Source organism: Chaetura pelagica, unplaced genomic scaffold (assembly GCF_000747805.2).
Source record: "Chaetura pelagica isolate M959 unplaced genomic scaffold, ChaPel_1.0 scaffold135, whole genome shotgun sequence".
In the NCBI taxonomy this organism is placed as follows: Eukaryota; Metazoa; Chordata; class Aves; order Apodiformes; family Apodidae; genus Chaetura; species Chaetura pelagica.
In genome coordinates, this window is record NW_009953649.1 from 5,608,482 (window position 1) to 5,628,162 (window position 19,681).

The 19,681-nt window shown below is 35.8% G+C and overlaps 1 protein-coding gene across 1 annotated transcript in view; it reads right to left on the minus strand.

Annotated features, from left to right (window-relative positions):
* PARK2 (parkin RBR E3 ubiquitin protein ligase) overlaps positions 1–19,681 on the minus strand; it is a 555,014-nt gene that overhangs the window by 347,298 nt on the left and 188,035 nt on the right. The window contains exon 6 of the mRNA XM_010000025.1: positions 3,329–3,444. Within this exon, the coding sequence (XP_009998327.1) occupies positions 3,329–3,444 (116 nt within the window). The remainder of the gene's footprint in view (positions 1–3,328; positions 3,445–19,681) is intronic.

The following is a 19,681-nucleotide window of genomic DNA, read 5'->3' on the forward strand; positions in this document are numbered from 1 at the left end:
GCTACCTTTCGCCTGTATAGGAGTATTAAAAAGCAATCAATAGCACAAATACCTATAGTTACATAAAAGTTTAGATAAAGTAAAATGTTACTGGTATTTGTGCAATTTCTTTAAGTTATATATAAATATTACAAGAACACTAGGTTACAGAAAGAATTAGAAACTCAAAAACTGAGCATATATTTTATAGGTATTACAGGAATTTACAATGTAAAAGCTTTGTAAAACACTGATAATTTATTTTGCCTGATATTTAGCTCAGAAATATGCATCAATATTTTGATGTGGTGAGACTGAACAATTTTAATCTATTTTAGTTCCTCTAACATTTTTAGAGAAGGGGGTTTTAGACAATGTTTTTTTCTTCTTTGTTTTCTTCCATTTTCTATTCTTTTACATAAAGAGGAGAGACCAACAAAAACCACAATAAGTCATCAGGAATAGACAAGAGCCCCTGGGAGGAAATACTAATAGAGTACTAGTAGTAGAAATATTTAAGAGTTTTTGACAAGCCAGAGGACAAAAAGTCCTAAAGATAGGTACTGTTTAGTATATGAAGCTCAGTTGTCAGTTCAACAATTTTACCCCTTCATTGTATTTCTTAGTGTTTTGTGACCTCTTTTGATGTTTCCCAAAGCCCTACAAAGGGAATACTAGGACACGAATAACCCTTTTTCATGTCATCTTACCACTAGGATAAAACATATGCATTCATTGCAAGTCCAGTTTCAGCAACGAGCCTTTGGGTTTCAGCTCCAAGATTATCCTAAGCTGGCTCTGACAAAGAGCCAGGTAACTTACCACATTACCATGTAGGGTACCTGTCAGTTGTTGCCATTTGGCTTGGGATCAGGGACCAGCTGTTGACCCTCTTTCATTTAGCAGTACAGACCCTTACTAGGGCTCTACACTGCAGTAAGCCAAACCATTCTTGGCCAGTGAACTGTTGGAGGCGACAAGAGAACTATCCACTTTTAAGTAGACTGGTCTGTAACCTTGCTGCAAAATGCTGATGTACCAATTTGACAGCAACTAACATTTGGCCTTTAACCTGTACCTAGGAGCCAGTTCTGTAAGTACACCACAAAGAGTGCTGTCAAAATCAGCTCTTTCCAGAAGAGGCACCATGTGAATCAGTACGGAGTTCATGTGTCTCTTGCAACTTCTCCCTTTTGACCAATAACTATTATTTCTCTCTTTGCTATACAATTTCATGTAAGGAATAGTGCTACCTGCAATGAGGCAGAATCAAGATACAATAGTGTCATGATAGTCAACCATGAAAGAGAGGAGGAACTGAAATGATATCACTTACTGATACAATCTTGTGCACTTCCACAGGTGAGTTCAAAATAGATTAGAAGGTGTGCAGGACAACAGAGGCCACTCACAAAATCTTTTGAAGTATACAATAAGGCAGCTTATGAAGCTCTGTGCTGCACAACAGAAGACAAACTTATTTATGAACAACTGAATCTGCTACACAAAGAGAAGCCTGAAAGACTATGTGTGTAAGTCACTTCAGAGAACCTGCTGTCTTCATCATAGGTAGAGAACTAGGAATTGCTAGCACCTTGTCAGATGTTCAGGCACCCATATCCTATCTTGTTTCTTGAGGTACTTGGTCAGAGCTCCTACAAACTTCTAGAAATAAAATACTTAACGATCAACTAATGGCATCTCAGAAGGGGTCCTGTGAGCTAGAAACAATCTGAACAGAATATGGGCAACAGGAAGAGTTCTTCCTTCCCTCTTTAGTGTTTAAATCAAATAAACTTATTCATAAATAAATATTCCCAGATTATGTGCCAAGCTAGACATAGACTGGAACTTGGGTCTCTCATAGTGATTTAATGCCTTAATTTAAATTAATGGGAATTTATATGCATTTGTGTCATGTCAATAAATAGCCTCACTAAACTAAAGTAGTAAAGTTCAGGAAGCCAGTATTTAGTCCTGGAAACAGTTAAGCTAAGCAAATAGAGAAAATTAAGTCTTACTTCTTTATTTCCATTGGGATTTTGCCACAAAACAGAGGAAAAAAATTGCAAGTTCATAAACACAGGCAAACGGGTCAGTACTCAATATACCAGTTCAGGAAAATGTCAATACGTGCATTCCAAATTTGACTGAAATAAGTATAACCACTTCTCAAGCCTAAGTATGCATACTCACGGCTGATATTTTTCCCTCTTGTTCTTGGGACAAGGAGAAAGCTGGGCTTAGAATGGAAACTTCATATTATCCTTAATTACATAGAGGTTAATACTGTTGCATATCTAACCACTGGAGACAAGCTTTCTAAGTAATTTGGCATGTAGTGCCTGCAAGGCAGTCTCTGAAAGAGACACATTGCAATGCTATAAATGCTGGGTACATGGGAAGTGATTCTCTTCAGTGCACAATTATTTTTTAATTTCTAACTAAGACTGATTTTCTTCAGCCAAATGCTGTTCAGCAACCAATCAGCTGCTGCCAATGCACAGCACACAAGCACAATATAAGTATACTAGGTCTGGGATATACTCAGAACAACAATCTGTTATTTTCAATAGAAAGTTTACTTCCAGGAATCCAGCTTCTCTTCCCCCAAAAGATACTTCCCAACAGGTTCAATTCACACTTCCTGCTATCTTCTAAAGTTTTTCTAAATTCTTTCTTCTATTGCAAAATAGAACCAAATCAATAGCAATACTCAAAGTGTATAACACAGTATTTTAAGTTTTGAGGTTTCACCTCAAAACCTCTCCTAATCAGCAGTCAAATGCATTCCAGGTAGTTCTTAACAACAGTGGCTTTCTCAGACAATTGTTTTTTTAATCCATGCATTTGCAAGTAATGCTATTCTTGAATGACTGTGCCCAAACAACATGCAGTAAAACATATTACATTATTTACAAATGCAATAAACAAGAACATGAGAACAAATGCATCTTCAGAAATTTTGCTCTGATTTATACAAAAACCACCAAAAAGTTCCTTTCTGCAGAAACAATGTCCCCCTCAAAGTCATGCATTCATTCACTGGCTCTTAAATACAGATTAGCAGCAAAGATCTGCACACTTATGCCACTATCTTGAGCACTTGAGTTTGCAGCTGAACTTAAAAAGTCAGATTTTCACCTGCAACTCAACTAAGGAACTAAATTATAAATTGGATTCATACCTAACAAACCGAACACTAATGAAAATGTGGCTCATTTTCCACCATAGGAAAAAAAAATATTTTAAAAGGAAAACCAGCAGAGGAGGAAAAAAGGTCTTTCAAAGTAGTAAATGCTCTGAAGCACTGAAACTATGCATCTCTGACACTTTTTGTTGTACTTACCTAATATCTGTGCATGTTATACATGTGATACAGCGACTGTTTGTTGTAACGAGGTTCAAAGCCACAGATGTTTCACTGTCAGAGGTTGGGTGTGCTCCACATTTAAAGTAAAATTCCTGAAATATTGAAGGAGAGATAAGGAGAAGATCACATAGCTGCTGCTCATGTCCTCCCCTTTATCTTAGGCTAACTGACATTCGAGACAACAGACAAATCACCACAGCCAACAGAAAAGGAGGACAATCATTAGGAATGGCTGACAAGAAAATCCTTGCAAAAATACCAGTCTGTCTATTTTGTTCAGTGACTTCTGCAGCAAAGAAGATATATACTCAGCTACTAATTTAATATTAGTGTGATACCTTCTGTGATTTTCTAAGTTTATAGAAAAAAACCAAAACATCAACTTGAGCTAAGTATGGTCATTAAAGGCAGAACAGTAAGTACTGACACCATGTATTGGTATTTCCACAGTATTTTTGTTACAGATGTTGCCTTTTTATGAACTATAAAGCACAGAATTTTATCTCTAAATTAATAAAACTCTGGCCTTCCTTTTGAAATGTTGGATATTTATATGATACAATTTTTCCATCACACTAAAGAAAAGCACTGGCTCTCCTGGGACACATTACATTTGCAATTATATATTATATTGTGTTTGGATTAAATTGCTTTAGTCTATACTACTCTCTAGCCTTTCAGGCTGTTTTCATTAGCATAGTACTTTTTACACAACTTTGTGTTCTTTGTTTTCTTTTCCGTTGCACCCCAGGGAAAGACATACCAATCATGCTATGCTTTGATAAGGTTTTGTTAGAAGAGATTGTTTTAAATATCCAAATCACTCTGTGCATACATAAATAAAAGCAGTTTGAAGACATATGCTTTGCAACAGGAGCCACAGCTGACAGCCTGCAGTTTCTTTGTTTCTGTGAGAATTTTATTACAGTATCAAATTGTGGAGGTTTGTAATGAAAACATTAAGACTGGTACAAATGAAGGGTAAATTGGAAAGTAAGATTGTAAAAGCATCAGAAGAAAGCATACAGAATTACAGGTGTTGATAGCATCAAGATATTAAGATCACAGATGGTTCTCATGATGGAGGGGGGAGTGGTGGAACAGCATCAGGGAAAATAACTTCACAGTTACTGTCAGCTTCTTTAGGTTGCTAGGTTGTGTTTCCTAGTGTCATCTCAAGTTCCTAGATAGACACATATTTTAGTGCTTGTCACTATATGAATACAACAGAATGAGTCTGGTTCAATGACATCAGTTTTAACACAGACTGACCTTCCAGCCTATACATCCTTATTCTGAGATTTACTACAACACTGTAATAAAATCAGTCCAGAAAAAGCTCTTAGTTTCTCACCTTGAGCTTTGTCGTAAGGAGTTTGCCTCCAAAATGGCTGTCAATTACCGTTTTCTCTCTGTGGTGATCACATATATATTGTGTATTTCTACATTAAATAGATACAGTACAATGCAGTAATACTCTAAAATGGAATCTGGTGACTGGAATATAAGTATTTATACAACCTCCCTCCTAGGTTAGTCAATCCTGCTTCTCAGAAGCACTGATATATGCAACGCATTCGACACAAAATATTCAAACTCCACTATAAGTTAAGGACTCATTGTCTGAAGCATGTGTTAGGAGCAGTTTATTAAGAGAACTAAGGGATAGGAGGGCATTTTAATGAGAAGCCTATTTTTAAAATAAAGTAATTGTTCAAAGAAGTTTTGAAGTAGTCATCTCTACGTATTTACATAGAGCTAACTTTTTCTAGTAACTAAATCATCTTTCTGTCCTGTTTCCAAAGATCAGGAAGTAATCCTAAACAAGAAAATATGCTTAAAGTCAACCTCAGACAATATTTTTAACATTCCATGTTTTTTCCTCTTGCTCAAGACCCAGTTACACACAGAGCTTTTATAAATCAACTCAACTTGAAGTACTGCAGGAGTTGAGAACAATTCAACAGCACTACACAGTCATCTCGAGTACATGAAAACCTCACACAATGGGTAACATTAATGTATTTTCCACCTTTAAATAATTCCAACATTTCCACTATTAATCTTAATAATATTTGCTAATGGGTACTGGGCTTGCATTTTCTTTGCCTTTTGATTATTTTTTAATTAAATTTTTTTAAAGAAGGATTTTTTTCATTGCAGAAGTTGTCTTGAAAATATCTCTTTGCTTTGGTATATCATCTGCATACAACTAAGAGAATACTGACAATTCTCTATTCCAGAACAGATTAACTATGGGCAAGGAAACAGAAAACTATTTCTGATAAAATTACTTTCCCATTATAACAAAACTTGATTTGAATCAAAATAAAAAAGGAAAAGAGCAACAAAGGCAGTAAGCTCTAAAACACTTGAAATAGCTTTTTTATTTTTGAAATAGCATCTGTTTGATGGTTCTAATTGCTTTTGTATAAAATATTATCTACAAGTTAGGTCAAAAAAAAAAAAGTGGGGGGGGGGGAAAGAAAGTCAACTATCTTGTGCTGCATTCTCCAAATACTTTCTCCATAGCATTAGGAAAATTACTTCTCTAGACTTCTGTTTATTGGCCCAAAAACTGCTAACAGAAAATTGTTGTACTAATTACATTTACAATGTGCTTTACTGATGGTGAATGAAAAACATTATGGAATGTGAAAACACTATTTGAATAACAAAATAAAATACTGCTACTCTCTAAAACTATTCACTGAAAGACTCCCTGCTTGAGTAAACTGCAATTAAAGAAACAGCAAATCTTAATATTAACGCAAACAAGACAGAAGACTCATTAAAATTATAAAAAACCCCTAAAGATTGTGTCAAGTATTTGTTCAGAAGAAATCTTCAAGATTAAAGAATAAAAAAAGTAATTTATAACAAATATGTTGACACTACCAGTACAGTAAAAACAACTAATTTATAACATGATCATCCTTGCAAATACAAAAGATATTAACCCACACAATGCACAATTCTATACAATCAACACAACAGTCTACATCTGTGAACTTGAGACACAACTGCTGTGATGGAAGCCCAGAAATTCAGAAAGACTGGAATACTAAAAACTCTATATTGTCTGCCTAACAGTTTTGGTGCAGTGTGCATGGCATTTCCATATTTTGGGTTGTTGTTTTTTTATCATAGTAATACACATTCCAGTTGCTCAAAGAATTTAAAAGCCATGAAATCAACTAGGTTTCCAGTTGCAAATAAAAACTTTTATGGCCTGGTTTTACAAATTGCTCAAATACATAATCTATAAGTTTTGTTCGTTTGGTTTTGGTGTTTGCTTTTTGTTGTATTTGTTTGTTTGTTTGTTTTTACATTTACAAGATTACATTTTAGACAAAGAATAACAGAATGCCAGGTTTGAACGGACCTCAAGGATTATCTGGTCCAACCCCTCTAGGTAGGAACATGGTTTAGGTGAGGCATACAATTAGACCATCCAGTTTTGCTGAAGATGCCTTTGCAGATGATGGCACATTTTCCCATTTGCTGCTGCTTACTGGTTTGGGCAGTTCCCAAGGGCCAGATCTCTACTGGTTTTGGAATATACCAGGACAAATATGTATGAAGGTATGAAGAAAGATAAGCCATTAGCACAAATTGCTTCTCAACTGATTCCAGCAATGAAATAGTTTAGAGTAAAATATAAGTGGGAAGAGTTTAGCCACTTCTCAATCTTCAGCCTTGCACATAAACACACATGTAATTGTAGCTATTCTTTTATTTAATCTTTCACACAGTGTTTGAAACTTAAAGAGAGCAATTTGCTAGATTGTTAATCTACACAAACAGGTGTAAAGACCTTGGAGCCAGTCATTTTAGGACTAAGCCTCTAATTTTGCCACAGACTTTTTCACCCATATGATCAGTTGTTACTTTTTAAGGGTAACATCAAAATGTCTATACTTATGCTAATTAAGACAACACTTTCAGAATTTCAACCTTATAACAAAAAAACCTTGTAGAATAACATAAAAGGGATAGGCAAAAAGTCATAAAATCTACATCACTATCTGACCACTTCTAAAATATTTTAAAATGGAAGAAATCAAATAATTCCTCCTTTCTGCACCTGTGTTCTCACTTTGTACAAAAATTTATGCTGAATGCTTTTTCTTTGCTGAGTATGTCTCTTCAGCAATGAGTAAGGAAGTCAAGAAATTACTGTGAAAGTCAAGACAAAATTTAGTGCTTTTCTTTGTTCTGAAAGTGAGTAGTTTTATGGTCACCTTCTACTGTAATGAATACCTTTAGATCATTTTCTTGCCTAAAGGCATAGGTCTCATGACATTGTGGACATTCTATTTAACACTACAAATGTCTTCCTTTTGGCAGTGTATCTGATAGATTGTTACTTAGAGAAGGTAGCAAGCATCACTCTTACATACTTTGTCATATTGTTCACTGCTGTTATTGCTTTTGTGTCATACGCCACCATAAAAAGTACAAGGGGGAAGAAAAGGTTCAAAGATACATGGTCAGTGTTAGCTACTTTTTATGAAACTCAAAAAGAAAATGCTCAAATTTATAAGAAAAATGTCTGTCAACATTTTACCAAAAAAAGCTCAAAAAACCAAGCATCTGTTCCTAAATGTTGTCTTTTCAAACAAAGCAGGGGTTAGCATACTCTGAACTGTTGATGATAAGCAAACTATCTTCTTTGTGGTCAAGTAACCAAAGTAAGTACAATATCAATCATACCAAAACATCAGTGGGAATCCAAGGTCTGAAGCAGAAAGAGGTGAGACAGACTCAAAGAGACTTCTCCCTTTTGATACGTTTTGCAGTCCAGTTTACTGAATGGTCAGGAAAAACAACTGCTCTTCACTAACAAGTACCTGAGCCTGTACTATGGCTGGTATTCAACATATACACATGAAAATAGAGGTTCCTACCCCTGCTTCTCATTCACTATTGTGCTAACTGGTTAGAAATGCTAAAGCAGCTCAGCGTTTGCATTTATTATTCCCTTTCTTTAATAAGCTACAAAACAAAGTGTGAGACCTATAGCATTTTCCCCCTGAATTACCCACACATTTATTTAGGACTGATAGGCAAAGTAATTTACTAATGTGTTATAGCCATTGAAGATGTAGCTTTCATTTTTCAAATTATCAGCACTCTTTTAATCTTCGTTTACTTGTATCACCATAATTATTTCCCTGAATTAGAGGAAATCTCAATGCCACTGTGGTATACTCCTGTGATAATGTTTCATTTTCTTCTCCAACTGAAAAATTAAGTACATGTTCAGTGGGCCTGAGGACAGATTGAAAGAAACCTACATCAGAACAGCTGTGGAATCATATACTTCTGTTATTTTGTGGGACAGACTGGGTTCACCTCTGAGTAGAGACATTTGAGCCTCCCCTATCCCAGAACTGTAGGATGCGGTTTTCCAGGGAATAGGAATATACTAGTGGTGAAAAAAAACAACATAAATCTGTAAAACATCACAGTTCACATGTGGAACAGGCACTGTTTTAAAGGTAAGAAGTGTCAGAAAATCTTTTTGAATTACACTGCCTAACTGAGAAAGAAATGCCTTGATGGGATGCAAGGAGAAAAACTGATATCCCAGGAGAAGTCAAATATCGTATACTAAGCCTTGTCACTATACTGGTGATAATTAAGCTGACCTCAAAGATAAATTCAAACATCTTTTGATATGAAGGATGCAATAAAGAGCTGATATATTAAGTTTCTATATGCCTAAAAGAAATGTATCTTATTTGGCAAGAGACAAAAGTCGCATAAAAATGTAAAAGAAATATGAGCATCTAATATCTGCTTTCTGACTGAACCCTATTGCCCTTCTCAAAACGCCTCTGGCTAAAAAGATCTGTTATTCATGATAAAAGCTCTTTAGGACTAATATCTTCTGCCATGCTCTTCACTAAGGCTGTCAGAGTATGCTTGGTCTCAATAAATATATCAACTTTGACCTGCGTGAAGGATGGAGGAGGGAGTTAATTTTTAAATTATTATTATATTTTTGAGCTTAATAACACTTTGTGGCAGAAATGTTACTCCTGCATTTTTTCAAACTTTCTTTACAGTTCAGCATAGCAGTTCTAATCTAAGCATGTCTAAGTGACTAAAGGACATCTTTCATAGAAAGAAGTGCCAATATATTTTAAAAAATATCTCCTATTTATTTTTGGTCAACTTTAAATAAGTTATTGTAAGAAGAACATTAAAAATATACTGTTTCACTTCTTTCTCCCAGAATCAAACCCTTTCACAGTACCTCTTACTCAGATGAGAGTAAAGAAAACCAATTTGTTGTATATCAAATATTTGAACAGATAGCCGATGATATGAGAAGCATTTTGAGTGTAGTATGATTATGGGATAGGAAATGTACACCCTAGTCACAACTCTTTACAAGACCTAATGTTTTAGTCTTGACCAAGTAACTTACAGCTAAGTTTTAGGCATATAAGAGTGTATCTAAAAACTCATAGTAATTTTTATGAGACATTTTCAAGAGGTACAAAAGAGCAAAAGCCTACATTTTCATCATATCCAGATTCCAGTTTTATCTACTTCCTTATAACAAACAAATCAAGACCTACCCCAACTAATACACAAAACCCAAACAAATCACAGCAAAGATAAACAAAAACCAGCCAACCAGTCTTCTGTTCATGTATTTATTCACCTTGCCAAGGGACAACCTTTCTATCTTTCATTTTTCCAGAATCCACTGGAAGAACAACAGCAGTACTGTTCAAAATTAATAACAGGACAACTATAGCTATCATTCATTTTTTATCAGCAGTCTAATATTATATAACCAAGATTATTAATGATTGAAAAGATCCATCTGGGAGAGTCATCACTTATATGTGATTTTCAGTGATGTTACAAGTTTGTTTTTGTACAAAGGGCCACACAGCTTTTATATCTATTGTCCACACTACAAAAAAAAAATAATCAGCTATTACTTTTCAGTTAATAATTTGTATTAAAAATCTTCACAAAGGAGATGGATGTAATTAAGATTCAGATTACTGGCATGGTAGGTTATTAACTATATAAGCTTATTATGACATCTGGTCTCTGGAGAGAACATGAAACTATAGTTGTGTAGGATTTCTGAGTATAAAAAAAGCAACATGAAACAAAGTACCTATCATATATTATCCTTTCCTTGTCTACTAGAATAGAAACCGTGGAAACAAAGAGCACAAATGCCTTGGGAATTCCTTAGCTGCTGCTGCCCAGACAATTCTATTTCAGCCACCCAGGAAAGTAGTGTTGTGCAAAAGTGACTTTTCTCATTTTTAACAGCACCATTTCTCATTTCCTTTGCTTGTCTAAAGGCAGCTGCACACCATATTTGCTTCATTTCTCTGCAAGTGGCAGCTCAGGCTGAAATAATCCTGCCACTAATTCTGCTCTCATTTATTTGAGTAGTGATATTTCCATGAAACAGAGAACAAACAAAACTCTTCAGCATGATCCAGCTCCTCTAACATACATTTTCTCATAGTATATGCAAAGAAATGAAACTATAGGGCACCGTGCCTCCTTATAAAATGGATCTTCGACTAGAATGTTGCTTTCTAGTGGAATCCAGAAATGCACAACTAGCATGTCAGAGGTACTATAACGTCTGTAGTATGTAAAGATAAAGCAAGATAGTTGTACATAAACAACTTTTTAATGAGAACAGCTATGCTTTCATAGAAAATAACATGAAAAATTTACTACTTCCTTGCTCTGGAAGAGCATAAACTCTCCCCTTCTCCTTTCTCCATTCATGTTTCATTTAGAAATACAATCTCTGATAAACAGTAACTTCTGGGCTGAGCCAAAACTGCAGTTGTCGGGAAAATTAAACTACCTCACCCAGCCTCTGGACCCCAACCCAAATTGCTCTACTGAATTTGTTCACCAAGTTTCAGCATTTATGAAACAGTTTACTTGGAAAAGTTCCTTTGAATTACTTGAGCCACAGAGGAAGCCTCAGTTTCAGAGTAGCTACTTAGAATGTATTATATTAATCATATCCTGACAATTAGTACTGATTTCTAGGACTTAAACCTTCCCATCAGCCTTCTTTAAAGCAGAATACAACTGTTTAAACTTGTTATCAAGTGTTTCCTGTAGGGAATCAATCCTTTACTTTGAACTTAATTTCCTTTGGCAATCAGATTTGAGTTTTCATTTGAATGTAAGCCACAAAAAGGGCTCAAGGAGGGAAGAAATTCCAATTCTGTATGATATCAGGTCCTAAGGCTGTACTACTTAGGGTGCAAAAAGTCGTTTGCAATTACAGGTTTGAGTTCTTTTCCAACTATGCTAACAAGCACTCTGAGTAAATATAGTGGTCCAGAATTCAAAAATCACTACAGATTTAAAGCGTGTAAGAAATAGGACTCCCATACTTGAGCCGTAAATATTGCACAAGTAACATTATGCTGTAAGGTCTCCCAAAGAATCTTGAGCTTCAAAGAAAAGCCCATAGAGTTAATAAAGCACAAATATCTAAATAAACTATATAATTTGTTTAATTGACTGTTACTTTACATGAGTATTCTATATGAGATGGCTAATTCCATGGTTTAGACTGTAAGGATTGCTTTTTCTGCAATATATGCAGTAGATTTCAAGCCATCTGATCCTATTACTACTGAAACATTTACCATTTTATCCATTCCTTGATATCAAAGCAATTAGTCAGATTCAAAGCTTAGTTAAAAAAAAAAAAAAAAGTTTTTTAACCCAACAGCCATCTTAAAAGAATTATTTTTGGTTTAGGTTTTCAGCCTAAATCTCCTAGAGCCTTATATCCATCCATTAACCATACAGATGATCCACAAGTCTGTGACATAACTGAAAAGCAGTACTAAGATACCTTTCATTTAGCACTAAGGTTGCCTCAGAGGGCAGACAGAATTAGGGTGTAATACTACAGGAGTGGCTCTGCCTCATCTATGTCTCAGCTTTGAAAAACTAGATGGTTTGCTCTATCATCTTTCCAATGCTTGCCATAGATCAAGATATGAATGAGAACAAACCAATCAAGACACCGCCCAGTTATGTTTGAAACAGTGAGAAAAGGAAAGGGTAGGAAATGGCAAAAATATTATTCCTTCCTTCTGTAGAAGGTACAGCCTTTTGAAGACTCAAATGTATTAATGAATGTTTGGCACCTCTTGAATATTCAGTGCATAGGTAATGGATTTTCTGAAGTCTTTCTGTGACCCAACAGCTTGTTGCTTTTCTTTTGAAGCCTGCTATTTGCCATGACTATTGCATTCCATTAACACACCAATAGCTATGCTGTTATTAAGTCTGATTTGAGTTCTCTGAAGTTATTGGTGATTTATGCTCCTAATACTTTCCTTTCTACAAAGGTGCTAAAGAGCATGTCTTGTGTGTGCCCTACCAACACACACAGAGGTAGTGTCTAACCCACAAAGTGCAAGACACATTAAATCCATAGAAAAATTTTCCCCAAGAATTATGTTTCAAGTTTGTCCAGTTGACAGACTTAAGTGGTTGGAAGTAACTTTAGATGTGGGGTTTTCTTTTTGTTTTGTTGAGGGGCTTTTGAGGGTGTTTTTTTTTCCTCCTCTGAATCTCTGGTTTAAATCTTTTACTTCTACATGGGACTAAGCAGTCAGCTGGAATTTATTTTTTTTCTTTTCTGCATCCCACAAACTGAAGATTTCTTAAAGAGCAACCAAGCAAAATACCAAACATGATGCCCAGAATACATGATAAACAGAGAAGAAGGAATGATACTAAGTATAGTCACATGACCAGAAAGAAGCAAATAGCTGATCCATATCACCATCCAAGGAAGGAAGATGAAGACAGGTTTAGTTCATTTTATTTATTTCAGCCAAGTATAACCTATATATAACTCCTTACACAAGCAACATGACAATCATCTCTTTTACTTCAATGACATGAGCTGAAGGTGTTTCACTAGCGAGATAATCATTTCAGGTAATGTTTTAAAAAGCAAAATTTGAACTATAACGGCTAATAGAAACACGTCATAATCCTGTTCTAATTTTCAATATATAAATGCATAATTTGTTACTTCAAGCTTACTAAATACAAGTTTTCAGTATACACACAGTACTGTTATGGAATCAAATATACCACTACCTAATAAAATGTCATTAAATTAAACACTTTTCCTTGAAGTTCTTACAGGTTACTAGATGTTCTTGAATGTTACAGAGGGCTGCAGTAAATGAAGTAGGTAGAATGGACAAACAAAGCCCACAGAAAACATACAAAGCCCTCTTCTTTTTGGTTAAGCTTGTTCTGCAAAACTCACAAAAATCTTAGCAATAAACTGAATTTGTTCTCTAGCATTTAATGTTCTCAACTGTTGTCTTTTTTAAAAACATATTTTTTAATATATAATATCTACAGATGAGCTAGATGCAATATATATGCAAGGTGAGCTAGAAAACATGAGTCACAGTGTGAAAGCCATTATCTCCTCTATAATCTTGTTAGGAAAAAAAAGAACCTTATGTTTGCATTGTACTCCTACCTATAGTGTCTAGCATAAGAAATGTGAAAAATGCAGCAAATAAGTTAAACAAGCATTTAACAACAAACTTACTTCATATGCATACCAGAACAGAAGCAGCCAACATTTCTGAGTAGTTGACAGCCCAGTATCTGACGTGAAAAGGTATTTTCTATTACTAAAAACAAAGTGTGGACATTTGTCTTCTGAAAATTTAATAGATATGCATATTTTCTAGTATAGACAGCTATTTGCATAGCTTTAATATAATGCTGGTGTCTTGATAGACTGTTTTCACTAAAGTTATTTAATTTGGTTTTCCCAGCAAACCTTTATGTATTCACACTGTCTACATTGTAAAAACAAACAGGAAAAAAAAAATCAATCTTAACTTGTATCTAGGGATAATATGGCCAAATGAACAAGCATTTTATTGTTAAAAAATATCCAAGAGCATTTCAGAGTAATTGAACACAGTCATCCATACAGTTGCAGTGTTAGCAAGGTCCCTGACACATTGTACATGGTGCCAGCTAGGATATCTCCAGCAGAGTTCATGAGTGGGCAGACCCAGGTACAGTTTGTCGTGCATGTTTGGGAACTGAGAAAACTCAGTAGCTGCAGATAAGCTATGGTGTGCCATTTGGCACTTCAGGTATGAAGAACTGTATGAGTAACATCTGAACTTCTTGCCCTCCTGTGAACGGTAACTGGGGCATGGTTTGCACCACTCTCTACTTCAGGAAACACATTTTCTTTCTAACCAATATTATTTCCCAGTCCAATTTCCCCTTGTCTTCCAACCAGGCTGTGGGCAGGGCTCTTTTACTCTTCTTCATTGCAACATGTTTTATGCTCCCTGATTTTACTAAGTTGGTTTCTACCTGTAGAAATAGTTGCAAATTCATACTTAATTCAGCCAAAATAATTTGCATAAATTCATGCCTTCATTCAGATCAAAGTAATTCTGTTTTAAAATGTGACTAAGAAGAGTTTAACATGATAGCAGAATATTTAAATGAAAGCAAGAACAGTACATGAGCAGTATAAAAATTCTTCTGCAAACATCATGCAATCCTACATACTCCATTTGACATTTTAAAAAAATATTTTTTTACAATGTAACTAAAACTGCCAAGGTTTTAACTTGCAAATTACCTCAAACGTGGATTTTCTGAAAATAAATAAATGCACTTCTAATTAAACTACCTTACTTCTTCTTTATGCAAGGAAAATCAATAATTTAAAATATACAAATGAATTACCAAAGTCATTGCTCTGTCATGGGCCAACAAAAAGACCAGACAAAAAACTCACAACACTTATGTACATGCATTGCCTTTTTTTTCCCCACAAAATTTCAAACACCCCATGCTGTGTCACCAGTACTGTAAATACATGGGTGCTCATGTATTTACAGCACTGAGGACTAACTCACACTGCAGAGTGCCAGCACTAGCAGCACTCCAGCAAAATAACTGCTAGAAATTAAAACTGCCCCTGACTCACAGGTACATGGCAGCAGAGATACTGATCTGCTTGGCTGAGTTCCCTCTGTAGGATGTACGGCTTGCAGAAGTAATTGAGCCAACAAGATGAATTTCGCCTCTTGGATGTTGTGTTCACACAAACAGGTCTGTTATAGCATTTGTTATGACAAATCTTTTCTCAGACTCCAAAATTCTCCCATAGATGGCATAAGCAATTAAACAGCTATTGTTTGCTAAACTCTGCCATGTACCTACCACTGCCTTCAGTTTCCTGACTGCTACTCTTCCTGCACAGGCATTACCTCATTTCATAGCAGTAATGTTCACTAGGAAAACCAAAAACAACTTGAAAACAAACTTTACATCACTTAGCCTACATGTGCATGAATATGTAATGCATATGTAGGAAGACCTTGGATAAGTACATTGCATAAAATCCTTCTAGGATAAATAGAAATTAAAATGAGAACTACATTTGTCTGCAAAACATACACAATTAATTTAAAGGTGCAAGTGTAGCATTATAAAAACCCACAAATCCAATTTCAGACAGGAATTACAGCTGGGTATCTGATGTAGTATTTCCTGCTCTCCCCCCTTCACATGTTCACAATTTGAACTTAACTACAAGGATCACTTTTGAAACACTAATTAACATAACAAAAGAGAGCGGCCTTTAACATGACAAGCAACCTTTTTTCAAGATTCCTAACAGGACTTCCCGGAACAACACTTTGGAAACACACTCATGTTTATACATAAAGTAGAAAGCTTGAGTTCTGCTCTTTTCTGAACACATAGAGCTCCTAACTCGGTTCCTAGAGGAGTGGGTATGCAACTACAGACATAAATACATAGTTCATATGCTCCGTTTCATCCAGTCTGTCATGCAAAATGTTTTATTAGTGTAGAGGGCAAGGACTGGAACCCAAGACAGTACAGCAGAGGACAATACTTAACTATACCCAAGATTACCATTTGAAAAAAAAAACAAAAAACACTCTGTGTACTGGCTCCACAGACACCACAACTACTGTCAGTCACAAGCCAAAATGGTGGTGGTGCCCCTCTCTGCAGTAATGTGCCATATAAAGAACCCTTTCCACCACAGACTAGATGAAATAGCAACAACCATTTTACTTATATTACTTATATTATTTAAAAGAAACCCCAACAAACACAAAACAACAAAAAACAGACCACCACTTCATGCAAGAATGAGCTTTTTAAAATTTCCTAAAAAAAAGTCTTTTTACTACCATATGGCATCTCCTAGGCAACCTGCACTGTTTATCCTGAGCCTCTCCCAGTCACAGGAGCTTTCTAAATAACAAAATCAGAATCATACCCTCAAGAAGCACATTAGAAGAAACTACTTATATATATTCAAAATGAACTTAATATCTGACACACGACTTTTTACAGTCTTTGCAATAAAACCAAAACATAAGTGATAACAGGGAAAACAGTATTACTATAAATGTAGCAGAAAGTAGGGGAGAACTTCGTAGAGAGGGATGATGGTTGGACTCTGTGATCTCAAGGGTCTTTTCCAACCTGAATAGTTCTATGATTCTATGATTAAGTATTATGGTAATGCATGTGGATTATTTGTTTTTAAGAGGTTATATACACTTATAATTTTTACCACCTTTTTTTCATGCAGGGGTTGTTTAAGGTTTTGGTTCGGTTTTGGGGGGGATGGTAATAAGGACCAAATGTTTTTCAGTATGGTTCTTCTCTTGTTCATATATTTTTACATATTTTCAAAGAATAGTTAAATTATGGCTTTTGCAGTTAACTCAGAGAGATAAATATTTTTAATTACCTTTTAAATAAACTGCACAAATCTATTAAGTCAGATTTCTCTAAGCTAGAATATCAGCTGAAGAAGGTTCTCACATACTTGCAGCTATAGAAACGCTCCAGCAAAACCTGTGAATTGCAAGAATTAAGTTATCACAGCAAATCCTTATTGACAGGTTAGTGATGCTGCAAGCAATGCATTATTTCCTACCAGTGTTTAAGATAAAGTTTCCAGAAATCAATCTGAGCACAACGTCTAACACATATGAAGTCATAATACCTTAAATAGATAGTTTCACATTGAACTTTACTATTTTTCCCCTTTACAACTTCAAATTCACATGGGGTTGACATTTGTCTGAAAAGAATGAGATATGCACAATTACAGCTTCTCCTAATAACAGCGGTATTCAGTGAGAAGTTACTCCTTAGTTATTAGCACACAGGCACCAGAAGTACGTGGGATTTCTTCAAAGCTGAAGACAACAAAACCACCTGATGCAGCTTGAACACTCCTGTAACAGTTCTGACGCTGCAACAGTTGAGTAACAGAAGCGTAAAACAGCTTTATGCATCAAAAGGACAAAACTCACTTTGTGCTAGAGCACTCTTTCCTAACCTCCTAGCAGCAGCTTAAACACATGCAGCTGTTAAGAACCAACCTTAACTGCAGTTACTTTGCCCACATACACTGAAGTACCACAGTGGAAAACTCAAATGGTTCATTTTGGAACACACAAACATTTACTGAAGTCCCAAAGAGCTGATACAATATATTGTATTATAGCAGATCTATTATTTAGAGCCAAGAAATTTCACAAATATTTGAAAGAGAACTTGTGGTGGATTGACTCTAGCTGGATGCCAGGTGCCCACCAAAGTCACTCTATCACTCCTCAGCTGGACAGGAGACAGGAAATAAAATTAAAGGCTTGTGGCTCAAAATAAGGACAGGGAGAGATCACTCACTAATTACTTTCATGGGCAAAACCGATTCAACTTGAGGAAAATTATTTTTTTTTACAGTCATATCCCAGTAGGATAATGAGAAATAAAACAAAATCTTAGAAACAACTTCCCCCTCTCACTCTTCTTCCTGGACTTAATTTTACTCCCAAATTCTCTACCTCCTCACCTGTCAGTGGTGCCAGGGAATGAGGGTTGGGGTCAGTTCATCACATGTCGCTGTTGCTCTTTCCTTCTCAGAGGCAAGATTCCTCATGCTTTTCTCCTGCTCCAATGTGGGGCTCCCCCCATAGGAGACAATCCTCCATGAACTTCTCCAGCATGAGTCCTTTCCACAATTCTTTGTTAACTGATCCCTTTTCTTCTTCACTGACCTTCGTGTCTGCCAAGCTGTTTTATCTCACACATTCTCACTCTTCTCCCAAGCTGCAATTGCTGTTGCACACTTTCTGCCCACCACCCTTTCTTAACTATGTTATCACAGAGGTTATACCACCATTGCTGATGGGTTCAGCCTTGGCCAGCAGCAGGCCCATCTTGGAGCCAACTGGCATTGGCTCTATCAGACAGGGGCAAAGATTCTAGCAGCTTCTCACAAAAGGCACTTCTGTAGCACCCCTCACTACCACAAATTTACTGTGCAAACCCAATACAGAACTGCTGCAATGTGAAAACCAGTCTGTGGACAACATGCTCTTAATAGGTTGTTAGTTTTTTTTTTTTAATCATATGTTTCTAACAATCCATTGTGCTAAAGCAAGGGAAATACTTTACTTTCAAGCATCCTCCCAGCAAACAGGTCAAAATATTGAGTATTTCTAATGATACTAAGAGCCATTTTTATGTATTTATACAGTTAATTAACAGGCATTCAAATTAATGTCCCATTGGGACATTAAAGGCATAGAGCAATGTTAACTTCAGCAGACTGTATATTTGAAGCCAGGTATATACTCTCTCTTCCTGAGTTGGGCTGTTACAGCAAAAACAATCATAAGGACATTTGTTAGGACAATTCAAGCTTTCTAGACTTAAAACTGAAGTTTTGCTTATAAATGACCTCTCTGAGTCAGAAATCCATATTGTATACTAAAGACAACCACATTTGCCTGCCCCTGCCTAGCTACACTACTGTGAGAATCCAGACATTTCTGATAGCAGTAATTCAAGAACTACCCACTGCATTAGCATGAACCTTGAGAAACCGAGCCCATAATTTTTAACAGGATTTTCTACACTAATTAACTTGCAGCCCCTGGTGAGAGAAGTTCACAGGTGATGTCACTGATCACACCATCTCACACCACCACATCCAATAAACAGTGCATGCTTATTTTAAATTTAGTTCTGATTTGCAAAAATGAGCTTATTCCATGATCTGCCTGCACAGAAGCAGAAGACACAGTTTACAAACTCATCCCAAATCAGTTACATGCATGATCTCTTAGAAATAAGCTGGACCAAAAAATAGAGTTGAAAATTGTTAATCAAAACCTAATACCTTCACATTTGAAATCTTGGACCAGGACGATGAGCATGGAAACT